Here is a 15942-nt window from a genome sequence, read left to right on the forward strand (position 1 = left end):
TATATGTTTCTGCTTTATAGTAGCACAAGGAAATCAATATAAGACTTATATGTATAAAATAAAATAAAAAACAACTTTTCTCACTGGTTTATAAGAATTCATATTATCTGCTAGATTTTCATTCCCCGAATGTAGTTTTGTTCCCAATTACCTGCTAGGATTAAGTAGCTGAGAAAAAAAATGTTATTCACACTGATTTTCTCAACTGAAACTTCCATTCTCTTCCTACTGTCCTGATTTTCATGCATTCCAAGTATACAAATTCAATCTTACATTTCTCCCCATAGGGTGAATACTTGAAAAGTACTTTACACAGATGGACATTTAAAAGTAGCTGGTCGCTGAAAGAGAAGCACACTACCTGGGTAAGCACACTACCTGGGTAAGCACACTGCAGCAGAGCTACCGATTTCCCTCCAGGAGCAGCACACAGATCCAGAATCTTCTCTCCATCCTTTAGTTCAAGAGCCAGTACTGGGAGGAGAGAGGCAGCATTGAGGAGATAGTATTTTTTCAGGCTTCCAATTTGGTGTCTTTCCGAAGGCATCCGGTCAGGAATTCTGCTAAGGTAACACTTCACTGATTTAGGATAATAGGGTAAAGATCTTTGGAAGAGTGTGTGATAGCCCTTGAAAAGTAAATCTTTTTCCAGTTCAAAAGGGTAATTGAATCGGTTGAGAAGGACAGCATGTTGCCAGCATGATGGAGATGTGAGTATATCCCTAGAAATACAAGAACAAAGTACTATTACTATAAACACTAATACAACTTTATATTACTAATCAATTAAATGTGGCCCTAGTTTTACATTTTACTTACCTGAGATTTTAATAGCCAAGATTGGTATTAGACATTTCCTCTTGCCTCAGGCCCCAGTATGACTAAACCCAGCACATTTGATCCTGCCTTTATTTAAACGTTTGTATTTTGTTCACTGTGGGTTTTTCTTTTATATAAGTTTTGGCCATTAACATATTGTTTATCTAGATTATCAAGTTTTAGGTGCCCCTAAAATTCTGTACCATTGAGGAATGACTCACTTGCCTCTGCCTAGTTCGTCCCTGCAGAATTTCTTGCCAAAAATATCATGGCCTGCCTTTACTTACCTCTAAATCCATCAAAATACGCCCTGGCTGGCGTAGCTCAGTGGATTGAACACGGGCCTGCGAACCACACGCTCATGGTTCGATTCCCAGTCAGGGCACATGCCTGGGTTGCGGGCCAGTTCCCAGCAGGGGACTCACTAGAGACAACCATACATTTGATACTTCTCTCCTTCCCTTCCCCTCTAAAGATAAATAAATAAAATCTTAAAAAAATAGGTATTAGTCACTCATTCTTTGCATAAGTGTTTTTCTCAGAGACAAAATTTAAAGCCTAAGACTATTAATATTATAAGAAAAAGTACTATAATTTAAGGGTGTTTAAATTAGTAAGTGTTAAAACTTTCCTTACGAAGAAGAAAAGTATGGAAAGCTAACTGCAGTGAACTCTACAGTAACAGAGTTAATGAGGCAACCAGTGGCTCGGATGACACAAAACCAAGGAGGGCTTAAAAATCACTCATGGATGATGTACTCTCTCTCCCCTCCCCGAGTAAATGTACCTTCCTAATTTTTTATTTGGTCCAACAGTTTGATCTCTTGACAATCACAGGCTCACATCAACTGACAGATACAGCAGGAAATATTTATTTATGAGCTGACCTTTCCAGCTGAGTTATTTGGGAGCCTCATTAACCATCATCAATTAAATAAATTCCAGCTGCTACTCACCCCGGAGTTGTCTATGTGAGAAATGGCTGGGTTGAAATGTAACACCTGTGACTTCAAGCGTGCCATGTGAATTTCCACCAGGGGCTTATACGTGCAACTGCCTTCTCCTTTCACTGCCTATTATGAGAGTGCACCCTATGAGCCCAATGTGTCTGTTTCAGCCATTCTAGAGGATGACAACCTGTTTCTTTAATAATGAACTTCACACACTTTTAGCATACAGCAAGTGGCCGTGAAGGACCGCTGGGCCTTAACTCTGGAGTTTCTGATCTAGTAGGTTTTAGGTGGGAACTGAAAATTTGTTTCTGTAGTTAAGTTCTCACATGATACTGATACTGCCGAACCCCAAGACCACACTTTGAGAATCACTGCATTAAAATACACCCAAAAGGGAAATCTGTGAATGTCACTAAAGTCACTAATGTAAATCTTATGTCAGTCCATCCTACTACTGCTCTTCAAACTGCGTGAAAAAAACTATCCAGGGTTTTGAGTCATGTAGTAACAGGGAAATGATGGTCAGAAACATAATAATATGGACTGGAGTGGCTTGGCTTATATTATATATCCACCCCTTAGCTAACAAAAGGTAGGGAACTCCCAATTGATTACTGTCTGACAGGACAAATCTCCATTCTGTTCTTCTTTTTCTTTAGACTTTCCAAAACTATTTTATCCTTACTCTTTCAGATAAACTTTAGAATCAGGTATTCAATTAAAAATAATTATAAAATACTTGTGACTTTGATTAGGATTATACTGAATGCACTAAATTTGGAGAAAATTAACATCTTTATTGTATTGTTTCCAACCCTAACCATGATATGTTCTCCATTTATTCACATTTTCTTCCAGATCCCTTAGTAAATGTTATTAATCTCACATGTTGCCTCTTAGCCTTATTGTATAAGAGGATAATTAGCTAAGGAACTCTACTGATTCTTGTGTACTATCCAGTATCTTTAAAGATGAGGAGGAATCAGCCATAGGACACAAGGAGAAAGGAAGTTCCAGGGTGCGGGCAACAGCACATGGACAAGCGCAGAGGTATGAAGGGCAATGTATTTGGAGAATTAAAAGCAGTCTCGTGTGGCTTGTGGCAGGTGATTATAAGAGTTAAGTGTAATATGATAAAAGCTTAAAATTTTATCTTATAAGGGATGGAAAGTCACTGAAAGACTCTAGGCCACAGGGGGTAAACACAAGGCCTATAGGCCGAATCTGGCCCCCCACCTTATTTTGACAGGCCAGTAGCTACGCCAGTCTAAATTTCTGATGGATGGGCCAGTGGTCCAGCAGATAGCAGAGTGCATGTACATTAGAAAACTCAAGAAGACTGGCTGGGTATCACATTGTAGGCCTCCTCCCAAGATTCATGAGGAGAAGTCTGAAGCTGCTCCACTTCATGATCTCCAAAGCCAGAAGGTCAAGTACCAGTAACTAGTGGAAATAGGACTCAAATCATTGGTGACCGGCGAATGTTAGCATATTCACTAGTATCTGTGAAAAAACTATGTACCCTCTAGCACATTTTCAGTTGATATCAAAACCTACACCATATGTTTAAGAATGTGATTTCCAGCATACTGTAAAAATTGACATTTAAAATATAACTTATATCACTTTTAAAAATGTATCTACTGGAAACTAAATACCTGAGTGGTTTTGAAACCCATTGTGGTCCATTTAAAAATTCATTCACCAGCCCTGACTAGTACAGTTCAGTGGGTTGTGTGTCACCCTGCAAACCAAAGGGTCATTGGTTGGATTCCCAGTTGGGGCACATGCCTGGGTTACAGGCTGGGTCCCTGGCTAGGGGCATGTGAAAGGCAAACTGATCGATGTTTCTCTCCCTCTTTCTAAAAATAAATAAACTAATTAAATTCATGGCCTAGTCTCAAACAGGTGTTAATTTTACAGCATTCCTCTTTCCTTTTTATTTACATTCTACTTTTCCATATAACTTTATCCTAATATATTATTGTGCTTGAAATTTGTTTTTCCTACCCTATCATGCTTCTTTGTCACACACACACTAAATTTGCTTTCATTGTGACCTTACATCTCTAAATGTTAAAATGGTAAGTTATAGATTCTGTTATAAATAAAACTATTAGCACAAGTTGATCAAAATCACATTACAGATTTAATTATTATATAAGAAAGATAGAACAGGAATCTCTTAATGAAATCAGTGGGTTTTTAAAAATATATCCGAGGATAAATATAGGTGGTACTATAATGAGTCAAAGTTCAACATCAACTTTATTCCTATTTTGTATTTTTATAAAGGCTGAGAAAAACCCTCACTTAAATAAGTGAGAAATACATACATTTTATTATAGCAGGGTCTCCCTTTTGTTTAAATTCTCACTTATATTCCCAAATAACTTAATGACCTATTCATCAAGAATATTTTAAATGATCTGTTAGTTGACAACTCAAGTGGAGCTCCTTTACTTCCATTGAAGGCAAAATTTGGAAACTATCTGACCTGTCAAAGAATTTTAGTCATGAGTCGTTAGTCCCTCAACCCTTACAGTGACATCACAAGAGCTTCTGGCAGGTGGAGGGTTTGATGCCTGGAGGAATACAGTGTGGCAGGGCCAGGACAGGGACAGTGGGAGAAAGACAATACAGGGCAAGTTGGGAAAGAAGGGTATTACTGCCTTAGGCACACGGGGAAGCAGAGTAATTTTCCAAAAGAGCGAATGTGGAAATTTAAGATCTGAAAATTGACTACTTTAACCTGCTTGTGTGTACACAATCTTTGGAAAAAAACTATGTACTGTTATTTGGACAATGTTTGTTATTTAATATGGTACTCATTCAATTTTTCTGTCTTTATTCTACTATTCTATTATCAATTATACATTACTATATAATGATGAGGACAAAAAAATCCTTTTCTCTAGCCTGGCTGGTGTAGCTCAGTGGATTGAGCATGGGCTTGTGAACCACACGATCGCGGTTCGATTCCCAGTCAGGGCACATGCCTGGGTTGCAGGCCAGTTCCCAGCAGGGGACTCACAAGAGGCAACCACACATTGTTATTTCTCTCCTTCCCTTCCTCTCTAGAGACAAAGAAGTAAAATCTTAAAAAAATCCTTTTATCTAAATATTGCTAAGCACAAGTAGTATAACTCTGTAGATTACAAAACCAATTACATGTTTAGTGTTAAAAGAAATTCCTTTTGCTTTATGGCTATTATTATCCACAAGAGGGTGCTCATTCAATCATTTTTTAAAGTCTGGTTTAAAAATGAGTAAATGTATTCATGCAAGTGCACCCAAGTATATTTTCCAGCCATTTTATTTTTGTTCTTCAAAGATTGTAGTGATGAGAACTGCCTCCTACTGTTTCCTGACACTCATTCCTCCTTGTCTCATGGAAGAACAATCTGTGTCCATATTTGTTACCCACAATACCCCAAAATAAGAAGCCCTGAGTGAAGGTTTGTGTCCCTGGTAGTGACAACGAAAGACTGAAAACACTGCACACAAGGCCTCCCTTATACAAGGAGACGTGCAGATATACTCCCAAGGCTCGGACTACAGATCCTTCCAGCAGCCCACTTGGTAGAAGAAAAGGCATGGACTTCCAAGTCACGTATCTCGACTGGCCATAAATGAAGACATCTGGCAATTTTTCTAACCTCTGCCTTTAAAAGGGGCTAAAAGTTACTACCTCGCTGTGATGTGCACAGAATTTGATGTTGAAAATGTACATAAAGCCAACATAAGGGACAAAATAGAAACCAAGCTTCTAGTTAATTTGTTTTCCCCAACTACCTCATTCCACCCCTCTTCAGATCCTGGTAATGAAATCTGGTTATATATTTACTGTAACTGTGACTTATGTGAATTCTGGGTTAGTGAAGACAATGTCCAAATAAAAATATACATTTACAGACAGGCCAGGGTTTGGGGTTTTTTTCCCCTGCAAGCTTTCCACAAAGTATCCACAAAATTTCCAAAGTTCATAAAGACTTCCAATTAATCCTTCCCTCATATGTGTTTGAGGGTAGACTATATATAATCCATCTTTTTATCCTCAGTGCTTAATACAATGCCTGGTATATAAAATTGTCTAAATTGTGAATTAGCAGATGACTTGCCCAAATCTTAAGGCACTGGTTCTTCACGAGCCTCCCTTAGCAACCAAGACACAAGCAAGTTACTAAATTATACTAAAATCTTGAGAAAATGACAACAGCTATATCAACAAAAGGCAATGGAAGAACAAAGGGCACAACTAATTTTGCCAAGGAAATATGGGGCAGCTTTATGGTGAACTGGTTAGTAACAGTAACAGTAATAAAACTAATGCTAACATGTATCAAGGTCTTACCATATGTTAAAGAATATTCTAAGCCCTGTGTGTGTTATAAATTCATTTTACCTTCCCAAATAATTATATGAAATACTTTCCCCCATTTTACAGATAAGGATACTGAAGCACAGAGATGTTAGGTAATTTAGCGAAGTCATATGCTGTAAGATACAGAGGGGAACTTTGAACCCGTACTTTAACGGCTATAGAGAGGCAGAAGGGGGTCACTCCTGGCAGAGGGAACATCGTATCCAGGGGAGGAGAGGAGGCTTGTACTGCACGAGGGTCACATAGAACATGGCTACATTAAGAAACAGCATGACAGAATGTGTGAGACACACTCCCAAGGCTCTTCCAAATGTGAAACTGCCCCAGAGGACTGTATGAAGGATTATGTTACTATTTATGAAGTTATCAGGACACTCTTGGGCACATACTGCCATAAAAGTGACTGTTAAAATAAGCAAACTAATACTAAAGGTGTGTGGCTATGGAGAAGGGCTGTTGCAATATGCCAGGTAAGAAATGATGAAGGCCTAAGTAGTAATAGTGGAGATAAAAGGAGATTCGAATTAAATCTCTCAGGCAGACAAAAGTATTTGGTGGGCATCTAGATTTTAGACTTTGGTAAGGTAGTAAGTGGTGTGTGGTAGTACACAGGGAAATCCCAAAGACCACACTAAGTTTTCTTTTTTAATTTTTATTTATGATTTTAGAGAAAGGGGAAGGGAGGGAGAGAGGGAGAGAAACATCAACCTGAGAAACATCGACCTGTTGCCTTCTGTACATGCCTGCCCAGGGACCAAACCGGCAATCCAGGCCTGTGCCCCACCAGGAATCGAATCAGCGACCTTCCAGTTTGCGGGACAACAGTCAATCAACTCAGCCACACCAGGTGGGTCTGGACCACCCTAACTTCTGGCACCTTGGAGACCAGGGTCTCCAAGACCACTTTCAGGTTTACCTACTAGCTGAACAACACAAAGAACTTACTTTATATTCATGTTTATGATTATGGTGTATTACAGAAAAAAAGATACTGATTAAAATCAGTCAAGAGATGCATGATGCAGACTATAAAACCGTTCAAAGCACAAAGCTTCCTTTGGTCCTCTCCGGTGGAAACCTGGAGGACAACTTTTCCTTGCAACAATGTGTGACAGCACACACAGGGGTACTGCCAATCATGGAGGCTCACCACAGCCCTGGTGTCTACATTTTATTGAAGTTGAGCCATACAAAGAAGGTTGACAGCCATGCGGCTAATCCGCAGTCTTCAGCCCCTCTGGAGGATGGAGACCAAAGGCCACAGGCCAAGCTGATATCACACTCACAGCCCTCACGATAAATCATACTGTTAGACTTTCCTGTGTGGCCCAACCCCCCAGGTAAACAAAGATACTCTTAGGCAACACACACAAGGGCACAGAGATCACCTCCAAGGAGCTAAGGGCGGGTGCCCAACCTGTTTTTGATTAAGGGACATTTTATTACAAAGGTAGTGAAGGTGTGGAAAAGAGAAATGGTGATGCCTTCAACTGAGATAAAGTATGCAAGCAGTGACTGACAACACAAGTCTGGAAAGAAAAAATAATACCATGCTTTTGCCTGGTATAAAACTAAGTGAAATTACCAGAAAACACTTAGGAACCTGGGACTGAAGCTTGGGAAGGACCGTGCAGCCTGTAATGACAGCACATAGAGGGAAGTTTTAACATCATGCCGCGCTGGGCTCACTGAATGAGAACGCAGACAACAGATAGAGCAAAAACTGAACCAGGGTAAACTCCAACTTAGAGGGCTGCTTTGCAAGAAAGGTTATTACAAACAATAAAATTAAACACTAAATCTTCTCCACTACAGGAAACTGAAAATATTGAGTAAATTACTTTTTAGGTAGCACCAAAATACACTCACCCTTCCCTGGAAGTAGACTCTGCAAACTAGAATGCAAACATTATGTTTTGCAAACAAACAGTTAAAAAACAAAATATTTCTGGTCTTATTTTCTCCACGCTATCTTCTATGCTCAAACTACTTTCTATGCTGAGAAAGCCTTTATTCTGCCTATGGCAAATTTAGCACATGTTTATGCAAAACTTAAATTACCATGAAAACCCAACAAAAAGGTAGATGAAGCAGAAGGCACAGTTAATTAAATGGATTTGAGGTTCACTACTTGTTTTGTTTAGGGTCAAATAATAATTTATAAACCTGTCTGAGCACATTAAATACAAAAATAACTCATTATAGGGTATGGGTAGCCAGATTACTATGAAGTCTAAAGACAATATACCTCTTGAAATCTTTTTTTAAAAAAATCATCCATGTATGCCTAATTACATCACAGGCACGAGAGGCATATAGAAATCAGCAGTGGGCGTTCTTGAACCAGAGGGCCTGGGCACAAATCCCAGCTCTGCCTCTTACTAGATGAATGAACTTAGAAAGTTACTTAAACTTTGTGCAGTTTCCTCAGGAGAAAAACAGGAAACAAACCTTGTAGGTTTGGGGTGAAGATCACATAGAGTTAGTACTGGGTGGCGCATAATAAGCACGCAATAGATTTTTGCTTATCTGGTCATTTTGAGTATCTCTGCATACCGAAAATCTCATGAATTTACTGTATACTTCACTATTCAGTCTTTCTCATTTCTTCTCTGCCATAGAAAGTATCATTTTAAAATCTAGTTTTTAAACCTAAAAAACCACAATAAATTATTTTCATATTACAGTATTTATATAGCTTAAATACTAAAACAGCTTAATTTGTCCTAAAATCATCTTAGAGTCACCTCAGACTTTATTAGTCAAAGCAGTATGTTAAAAAGTGCTTAACACTGTCCTTTGTAAAGAAGAAATTTTTATTGGGTTGAGCCAGGAAGAGATGAGTATGACAACCATCTGACCAAATTTCAGATATTATCTATTAGCCATGTGACTTTTCTTCCCAGAGCAAACTGTACTGGGTTTTTCACCCTAACTTCACAACCAGTGTACTCTCTTCCCTCGACCTAAAATGTCTGGATTTTTTTGCCAAGGTAACTCTTGTCACCAAGACCTGGTTTCTCCTTAGGCCTTTGCTGGCACCATCAGCCTTTCTTAGAAAGACCAGGTACTCCTGCCAGTTTGTAGCAGGATACTTGCGGAATGAGGTTTATAGTTCTAACCATGCTCCCCTTCTCCCAAGAACACTAGGCTAAAAGCCAACTGATCCCGGAGACTGTCTTGCTCTTCGCATTCCACCAGGCACAGGATGCTGGTATCACTCCTTGTGAGGGAGTCCGTAGAGTAACATTCTTAGGAAAGGCAAAACTCACTTAACATACCAAACTTCCTACACTCACTTGTATGGATGAAATGTGTGTTTTCTAGAATACATTTAATGTTTACATGTGGGCACACACATCTGTTCAAAACATAGCCACCCACAGACAGGGAAAAAATACGATCACCAAAAGTGAATTTAAGATAAAGCAGTGCTGGCTTTAAAGATTCGCTGTATTATCTTCAGAATTTCAGAAACTACTCAAGTATCCTCAAAAGTTTAAAGATTTCTCTGTTACCTGTATAGTTAATTTTGTCAAACTTGTGTGCATTGTTGTTTCAAAGATCAAAGCACTGCTCAACACAAAGGCATAACAATTTTTGTTTACTATTACTACAAAGTTTTCATCTCCCCTTTCTATGTTCCCATAACTTAATCCATTTTCTCCTAGTTCTTCCCTTCTGTAGCCTTAATAAAAAAGGCAGCCGGGTTTAGATTCTTTTGTACTCACAGCAGCGCTCAACCAAAAAGTTTTCTTCTTCTATCACAAAGCATTGAGATGAATTATACTAACCTTACTGTACTCCAGGCATCTCCAAGTTCTTTGGAATATTGTTTTTCAAAATGATCCAATACAACTTTGCAAATCTGTTTTGCAAGCTTCCTCTCTGATTTTGCTTTCAGCTATGATGATAAGAAAAAGTTGCTCACACACCCTAATATTACAACTTTATTGAACTTCAACATTAGCAGTCTTTCTTCTTAAGAACATTTTAGACAATTACTAGTTCTTGCAACGGAAGCAGTACTTCACACATAAGCAAACTGATTACCATACTCTACTTATTTAAAGTTAAGTGTTTCTCCAACTGATTGTCGCTCAAATGTAAAACAATGTTAAAAGCAGTATCCAGTGGTGTTAGCACAGAAAGCCAACTTAAGTAAGGCCAAGCAAAAAAGCCAACTTAGGTAACTCACTCTAGATGTTAACATTAGGGGTAACTGTAAAAGCATGGGGGAAATCTGTGCAACATTTTGTAAATGGAAAATTATTCCAAAATAAAGTTCGTTTAGAAGAAAAGTCACTCTGGTTTCCTTGTAAACTTCTTTGGAATTTTGTTTCATTTACTCATCCAAGAAAAGCCTTTCCAAGGCCAACTATGCAAGGGCATTGTTCTAAGCTCCCAGGATGCGGCAGTGACAAAGACGGTCTCCGCCCCCGAGGAGCTGGCCTTCTTGCAGCTGAAGGGAAGAGGTACTGAAGTGTGCGTGCTGTGCTGCACAGGGGTTACCTGGGGCAGAGGTGTCTTGGACAAAAACGACAGACAACGCTCACGAGCAAGCGCTTTGGGCTGTGAAACCGGGGAAACCCAGACACCCCCAGTTCCCTCGTCCCAGCCCCTCCATCCCCACTAGGCCCTTATAGAAGCGTCTGGTTTAATCAGGGGCGCCAGCCGGGCCGCAACCCTCACCCGGGTCAACATCCTTCCGCCGCGAGATCCCAAACAAGAGGTCTACACCGTCCAACATCTAAAGATGTAAGACGCCAAACAGCTCAACTTCGGAGTTTCGCGGGAGTTCCTTTAATTGCCGTACTTTTCCGAGGGAACTATCGCGAGATACTGCCTTCCGTGCTTGTCGAAATCTCGCCGTGGAAGCCTAGGTCCCGCGAGAGGCACGCGCGCTCCGCGCGGTGGGTGGTTACTAAAGGAGGCGGTACCTCCCTCCGGGGCGGAGTCCACAGCATTTTCGCCCGTGGATCTTAGAAACGCAAGCGGATCGCTAAAAAATGTCTGGCTTTTGTGTGTTTCGGAGGCCGGGGACTCCGTAGTAGAGTGGAAATGTTTGTAATTAGACAAAGACATAGGTTTTGTTGCATGATCATTGTTTTAAAATCATCTCGGAGGCTAAGCTAGTTGAATTAATCCACCAAATCTTAAGACCCTCGTTAGTCCAGATAATGAGAACTGAAGATAAAAGGATGAATATGATGCAAAAGAAATTAAGACACATTTCCTAGAGATGGCCCATTAGGATAATCTTTTTTATTGGGGTGAGTTAAATGATTATTAAGTTGATTGAAATAACTAAAGTGCTTAGCGCAGAGGCCATGAAATTTATTGTTCCTGTGTGTTTATATTCAGTCCTGATTTTCATGATTATCATCAAGTTCTGACACCAGATGTCTGAAAAGGCCAAAATGACCGTTCACACTGGTCACCTCACCTTCCTTTACTCGGGGCAGTATTACAGGTTTTCGGGTGGTATTACACCCATTCAGAGAGGCAGAGCAGTTTATTAGCTCTTTTAGTGTTACTCTTTCGTTGCTCCCTGGTAACAGCAATAAGCAACTTATCAGAGAAAAGGGCTTAAAGTGATCCCTAATATTTAATGAGCATCTAATTTTGAGAACCTTGACACTCACAATGTCAGTGTAGGTATATACGGTGTAAATCTGAGTACCACCCAAACAGATGTTATTACCTTTAATGTGATTTGAAGTTTAATATATTTATTTAATTAAACAAGTTCTCCAGTAATCTAAAAATTTAGATTTGGTGAGAAAGAAAACAATGTTAAGAAGTGAAATGATTACATAGATTCCTCGAGTTTTTGAATGTTTAGGGAAAACTCATCAGTCTACCTTTCAACCTGTATTTGTAGAGATTTTGTACATTTTTTGTGGTCGTTACATTAAATTAATTAAAATGGTAACAGTATAAACATAAAAGACTTTTAAGGGGTTATTAGAAAACATATGTACTATATTTCTATTAGGGAAAGAGGATGTGTTATTTTTGGAAAGAGATTATAGTCTATTGTTTTGTGACTCAGCATATTTCCATTTTCCGATTTTAAATAAACTAGTTCTCATTTAAAAAATGTTTAAAGTCTATGGAATGAAAATTAGGTATAATGCCACTAGAGGTAATTACTATGAACATTTTGGTGTATTTCTCTAACTTAATGCATTCTCACTGTTCACCAAACAATATATAATGTAACCTCTTTTTCTTCAGAATTTTTCATGACACTTGATCTTAGCCAAAAGGCCAAGAAGCAGTAAGTGAACGGCACACAGTATTCCTGGGCAGTCTCCCGTTCCAGTACTACCCAGGCCCAACTCTGCTTAGTTTCCAAGATTAGATGAGATCGGGCATGTTCAGGGTAGCATGATGTAACCACTGTGGAAAGCAATATGGAGATATCTCAAAAAATTAAAACTGGATCTGCCTTTTGACCCAGCAATTCCACTTTTGGAAATATATCCAAAGGAACCCAAAAACATTAATTTCAGAGAACATAAGTACCCTTAAGTTCATTGTAGTTTTACTTACAGTCACCAAGATATGTAAGCAGCCCAAGTGTCCGTCAGTAGATGAGTGGATAAAACAACTATGGGACAGTTACATAATGCAATACTACTGAGCCATAAAAAATAAAATTTTACCCTTTGTGACAGTATGGATGGACCTGGACAACATTATGCTAAGTGGAAATAAGCCAGAGAAAGACAAATACCATAGGATTTCACTCACATGTGGAATCTAGTGAACAAACTGAACTAACAAGGAAAATGGGGACAGACTGATAAGAGAGCAGGCTGACAGCTAAGGGTGGGGTGGGTGGGGATGGGTAGGGGTGGAGGGACTGAGCAAAAAGGAAAAAAGACTCATGGTTAACACCTTGGTGACTGCAGGGTGGGGGAGGGCAGTATAAGGAGATTAAAAGGTAATAAAAATTTTAAAAATTTTAAAGTTTTCATATGCATAATTTCTACAAGTTCCAAGTATCTGAAGGTCTGGAGGTTCTCATACTTACTTAGCCATCTGCCTATTATTGATAACCATTTTTGCTCATGAATCTCTGCATGTCTGATAACCTTACAATTTTTTACTATGTTCTTGGTTTGGGTAGTTTTTCAAATCTTGTATTTCTTTTGTAAATAATCTGCTCATGTCCACTTATCTATAGATGTCTTAGTGCTTTTATTCATATTTATATTAGAGATGTTAATTATATCACATCTCCAATTACTCTTCCAATTTTTCCNCCTTGGTGACTGCAGGGTGGGGGAGGGCAGTATAAGGAGATTAAAAGGTAATAAAAATTTAAAAAATTTTAAAGTTTTCATATGCATAATTTCTACAAGTTCCAAGTATCTGAAGGTCTGGAGGTTCTCATACTTACTTAGCCATCTGCCTATTATTGATAAACATTTTTGCTCATGAATCTCTGTATGTCTGATAACCTTACAATTTTTTACTACGTTCTTGGTTTGGGTAGTTTTTCAAATCTTGTATTTCTTTTGTAAATAATCTGCTCATGTCCACTTATCTATAGATGTCTTAGTGCTTTTATTCATATTTATATTAGAGATGTTAATTATATCACATCTCCAATTACTCTTCCAATTTTTCCTACAACCACTTTAAATGTGAACATATTTTAAAATTTTATGTAATCAATTGAGTTTGATTCCATTGCTTTCAGGCTTGGGAATTTCTTTGCGCAGAGGAAAGCTACATCTGTTTCTCCCCTCCTCCCTCTTTTCTACAGTTTGATCTTTAACAGTTAACTTGTATAACTATCTAAAGTCAGTATCATGGAAATGTTAATAGATTTCCCCAACCTCATATCAAATAACAAAATTCCACATTGAATTTTAAGAAAAAAAAAACTGTCAGAAGCAGACTTGTTTAAAACCACTGTAAGCCCTGGCTGGTATAGCTCAGTGGATGAGCCCGGGCCTGTGAACCAGAGGATCACGGTTCAATTCCCAGTCAGGGCACATGCCTAGGTTGCAGGTGGGTTCCCTGCAGGCCAACTCCCAGCAGGGGACACACGAAAGGCAACCATACATTGATGTTTCTCTCCCTCTCCTTCCCCTCTAAAGATAAATAAATAAATACAATCTTAAAAAATAAAACCACTGTAGACACAGAAACTGAGCTAATACGAATACCAGAATTTAAAAAAAAATTATTTAGTTTTAGAAAGGGGAAGGGAAGGAGAAAGAGGGAGAGAAATATCAATGTGTGGTTGCCTCTCATGCACTCCCAACTGGGGACCTGGCCTGCAACCCAGGCATGTGCCCTGACGGGGAATTGAACCAGCAACCCTTTGGTTCGCAGGCTGGCTCTCAATCCACTGAGCCACACCACTCAGGGTGGAATTTTTCTTTTTCACTATAATGTTAGTGAACGAAGCATCTTTTTGCAAAAATTATTACTCATCCCTTTTTATTTCCAAAGCTGATAGTCAAATTAATTACCCTGGATAATGATTACACCCACAGGAAGACGAGCATCCAGGATATCTTAGATAACTTCTTGGTGAGGGTGCAAAGATACAGCTTAGCAGTGATATGGCCATTGGCACAGTCTCAGCAAGAATGGTTTCTTTCTGCTGAGGAGCAAAAAGATTAACCTACCTTATTCTTCTAGGTTCTAGTATTTGCTGTTTACTCACCATCAGAAGATGGTAGTCTGAATACTTCCCTGCAGTAACTATGAAAACGATAGTTTGCTCTTGCTGTGTGTGTATATATTTATATATGTGTATATAATGTATCCCCTCAAAATATCAGCATACTACAGTTGACTTAATTAAAATACTACTTAGCACTCTGAATATGCTTAAACTACAAAGGACATTCACTGTCTAGAAGAAAGCATGTAAGAACTTACTGATAAACAGGAAAATAATTTCTACATATCTAAGCAATTTTATTGTGAAGCCACTTGATCTAAGAAATGTTTCAGAGTAAGTGTACTTTATAGACTATCTCCTATATTGTTTTGTGAATTTTCATATTTACATAAAACATCTCTCAGAAACCTTCATGTTCATATAGAGGTGTATGTGTCAAAATATAAAGATAGGCCTTGTAGTTAAACATCTGACATTAAGAGAACATTACGATGGCAGAAAAACACGAGAAACACCTGCCATCAAAAATAACAGAACAAGCCCTGGCTGGCATAGCTCAGTGGATTGAGCATGGGCCTGTGAACCACAGGATCGCTGTTCAATTCCCAGTCAGGGCACATGCCTGGGTTGCAGGCCAGTTCCCAGCAGGGGACTCACGAGAGGCAACCATACATAGATGTTTCTCTCCCTCTCTCCTTCCCTTCCCCTCTAAAGATAAATAAATAAAATGTTAAAAAAATAACAGAACAAAATATAAAGTTACAGGCAATCTCAGACTTTGACTTCATGTGAATAGCTAGTTAGCTGAGACCCTATTTTATTACTTTAGGCTTCCCAGGTGGTGTGTATAAAATTGAGCAGTCCGTCCACCGGGACAGGGAAGCATATATGATAACAATGTTTAGGGGGATATATGTACAAAGTGCAGAACATGTATATAACTGTTTTAGGCTGAAACTTATACTCTCAAAATCTGTATGTTGAAGCACTTAACCCCCAGTACATCAAATGTGACAAACATATTTGGAAACAAGAGTTTCCCAGAGGTGATTAAGTTAAAAGGAATCCTTGCAGGTGGGTCCTAATTCAACCCGACTGGTGCCCTTACGGAGAGGAAATTTGGACCCGCTGAG

General features: G+C 38.9%; 1 protein-coding gene across 2 annotated transcripts in view; it reads right to left on the bottom strand.

The window, feature by feature from the left end:
* The window catches only part of NSUN3 (NOP2/Sun RNA methyltransferase 3), a 106601-nt gene extending 95590 nt beyond the window's left edge, over nt 1-11011 (bottom strand). Inside the window, exons 1-3 of one of the 2 annotated variants that reach the window (XR_005068367.1) lie at nt 10849-11011; nt 9951-10060; nt 379-722 (exon numbers count right to left, since the gene is read on the bottom strand). Coding sequence is in view for 1 of the 2 variants with exons in the window: in XM_037058994.1 (XP_036914889.1) it covers nt 379-722; nt 9951-10060; nt 10849-10860 (466 nt within the window). In the remaining variant the exon portion in view is untranslated. The remainder of the gene's footprint in view (nt 1-378; nt 723-9950; nt 10061-10848) is intronic. The other variant, XM_037058994.1, reaches the window with a different exon arrangement.
* Nucleotides 11012-15942: the final 4931 nt, after the last annotated feature.

The sequence above is a fragment of the Sturnira hondurensis genome, unplaced genomic scaffold (genome assembly GCF_014824575.4).
Source record: "Sturnira hondurensis isolate 20B ecotype Veracruz unplaced genomic scaffold, ASM1482457v3 Scaffold0010428, whole genome shotgun sequence".
Lineage (NCBI taxonomy): Eukaryota > Metazoa > Chordata > Mammalia > Chiroptera > Phyllostomidae > Sturnira > Sturnira hondurensis.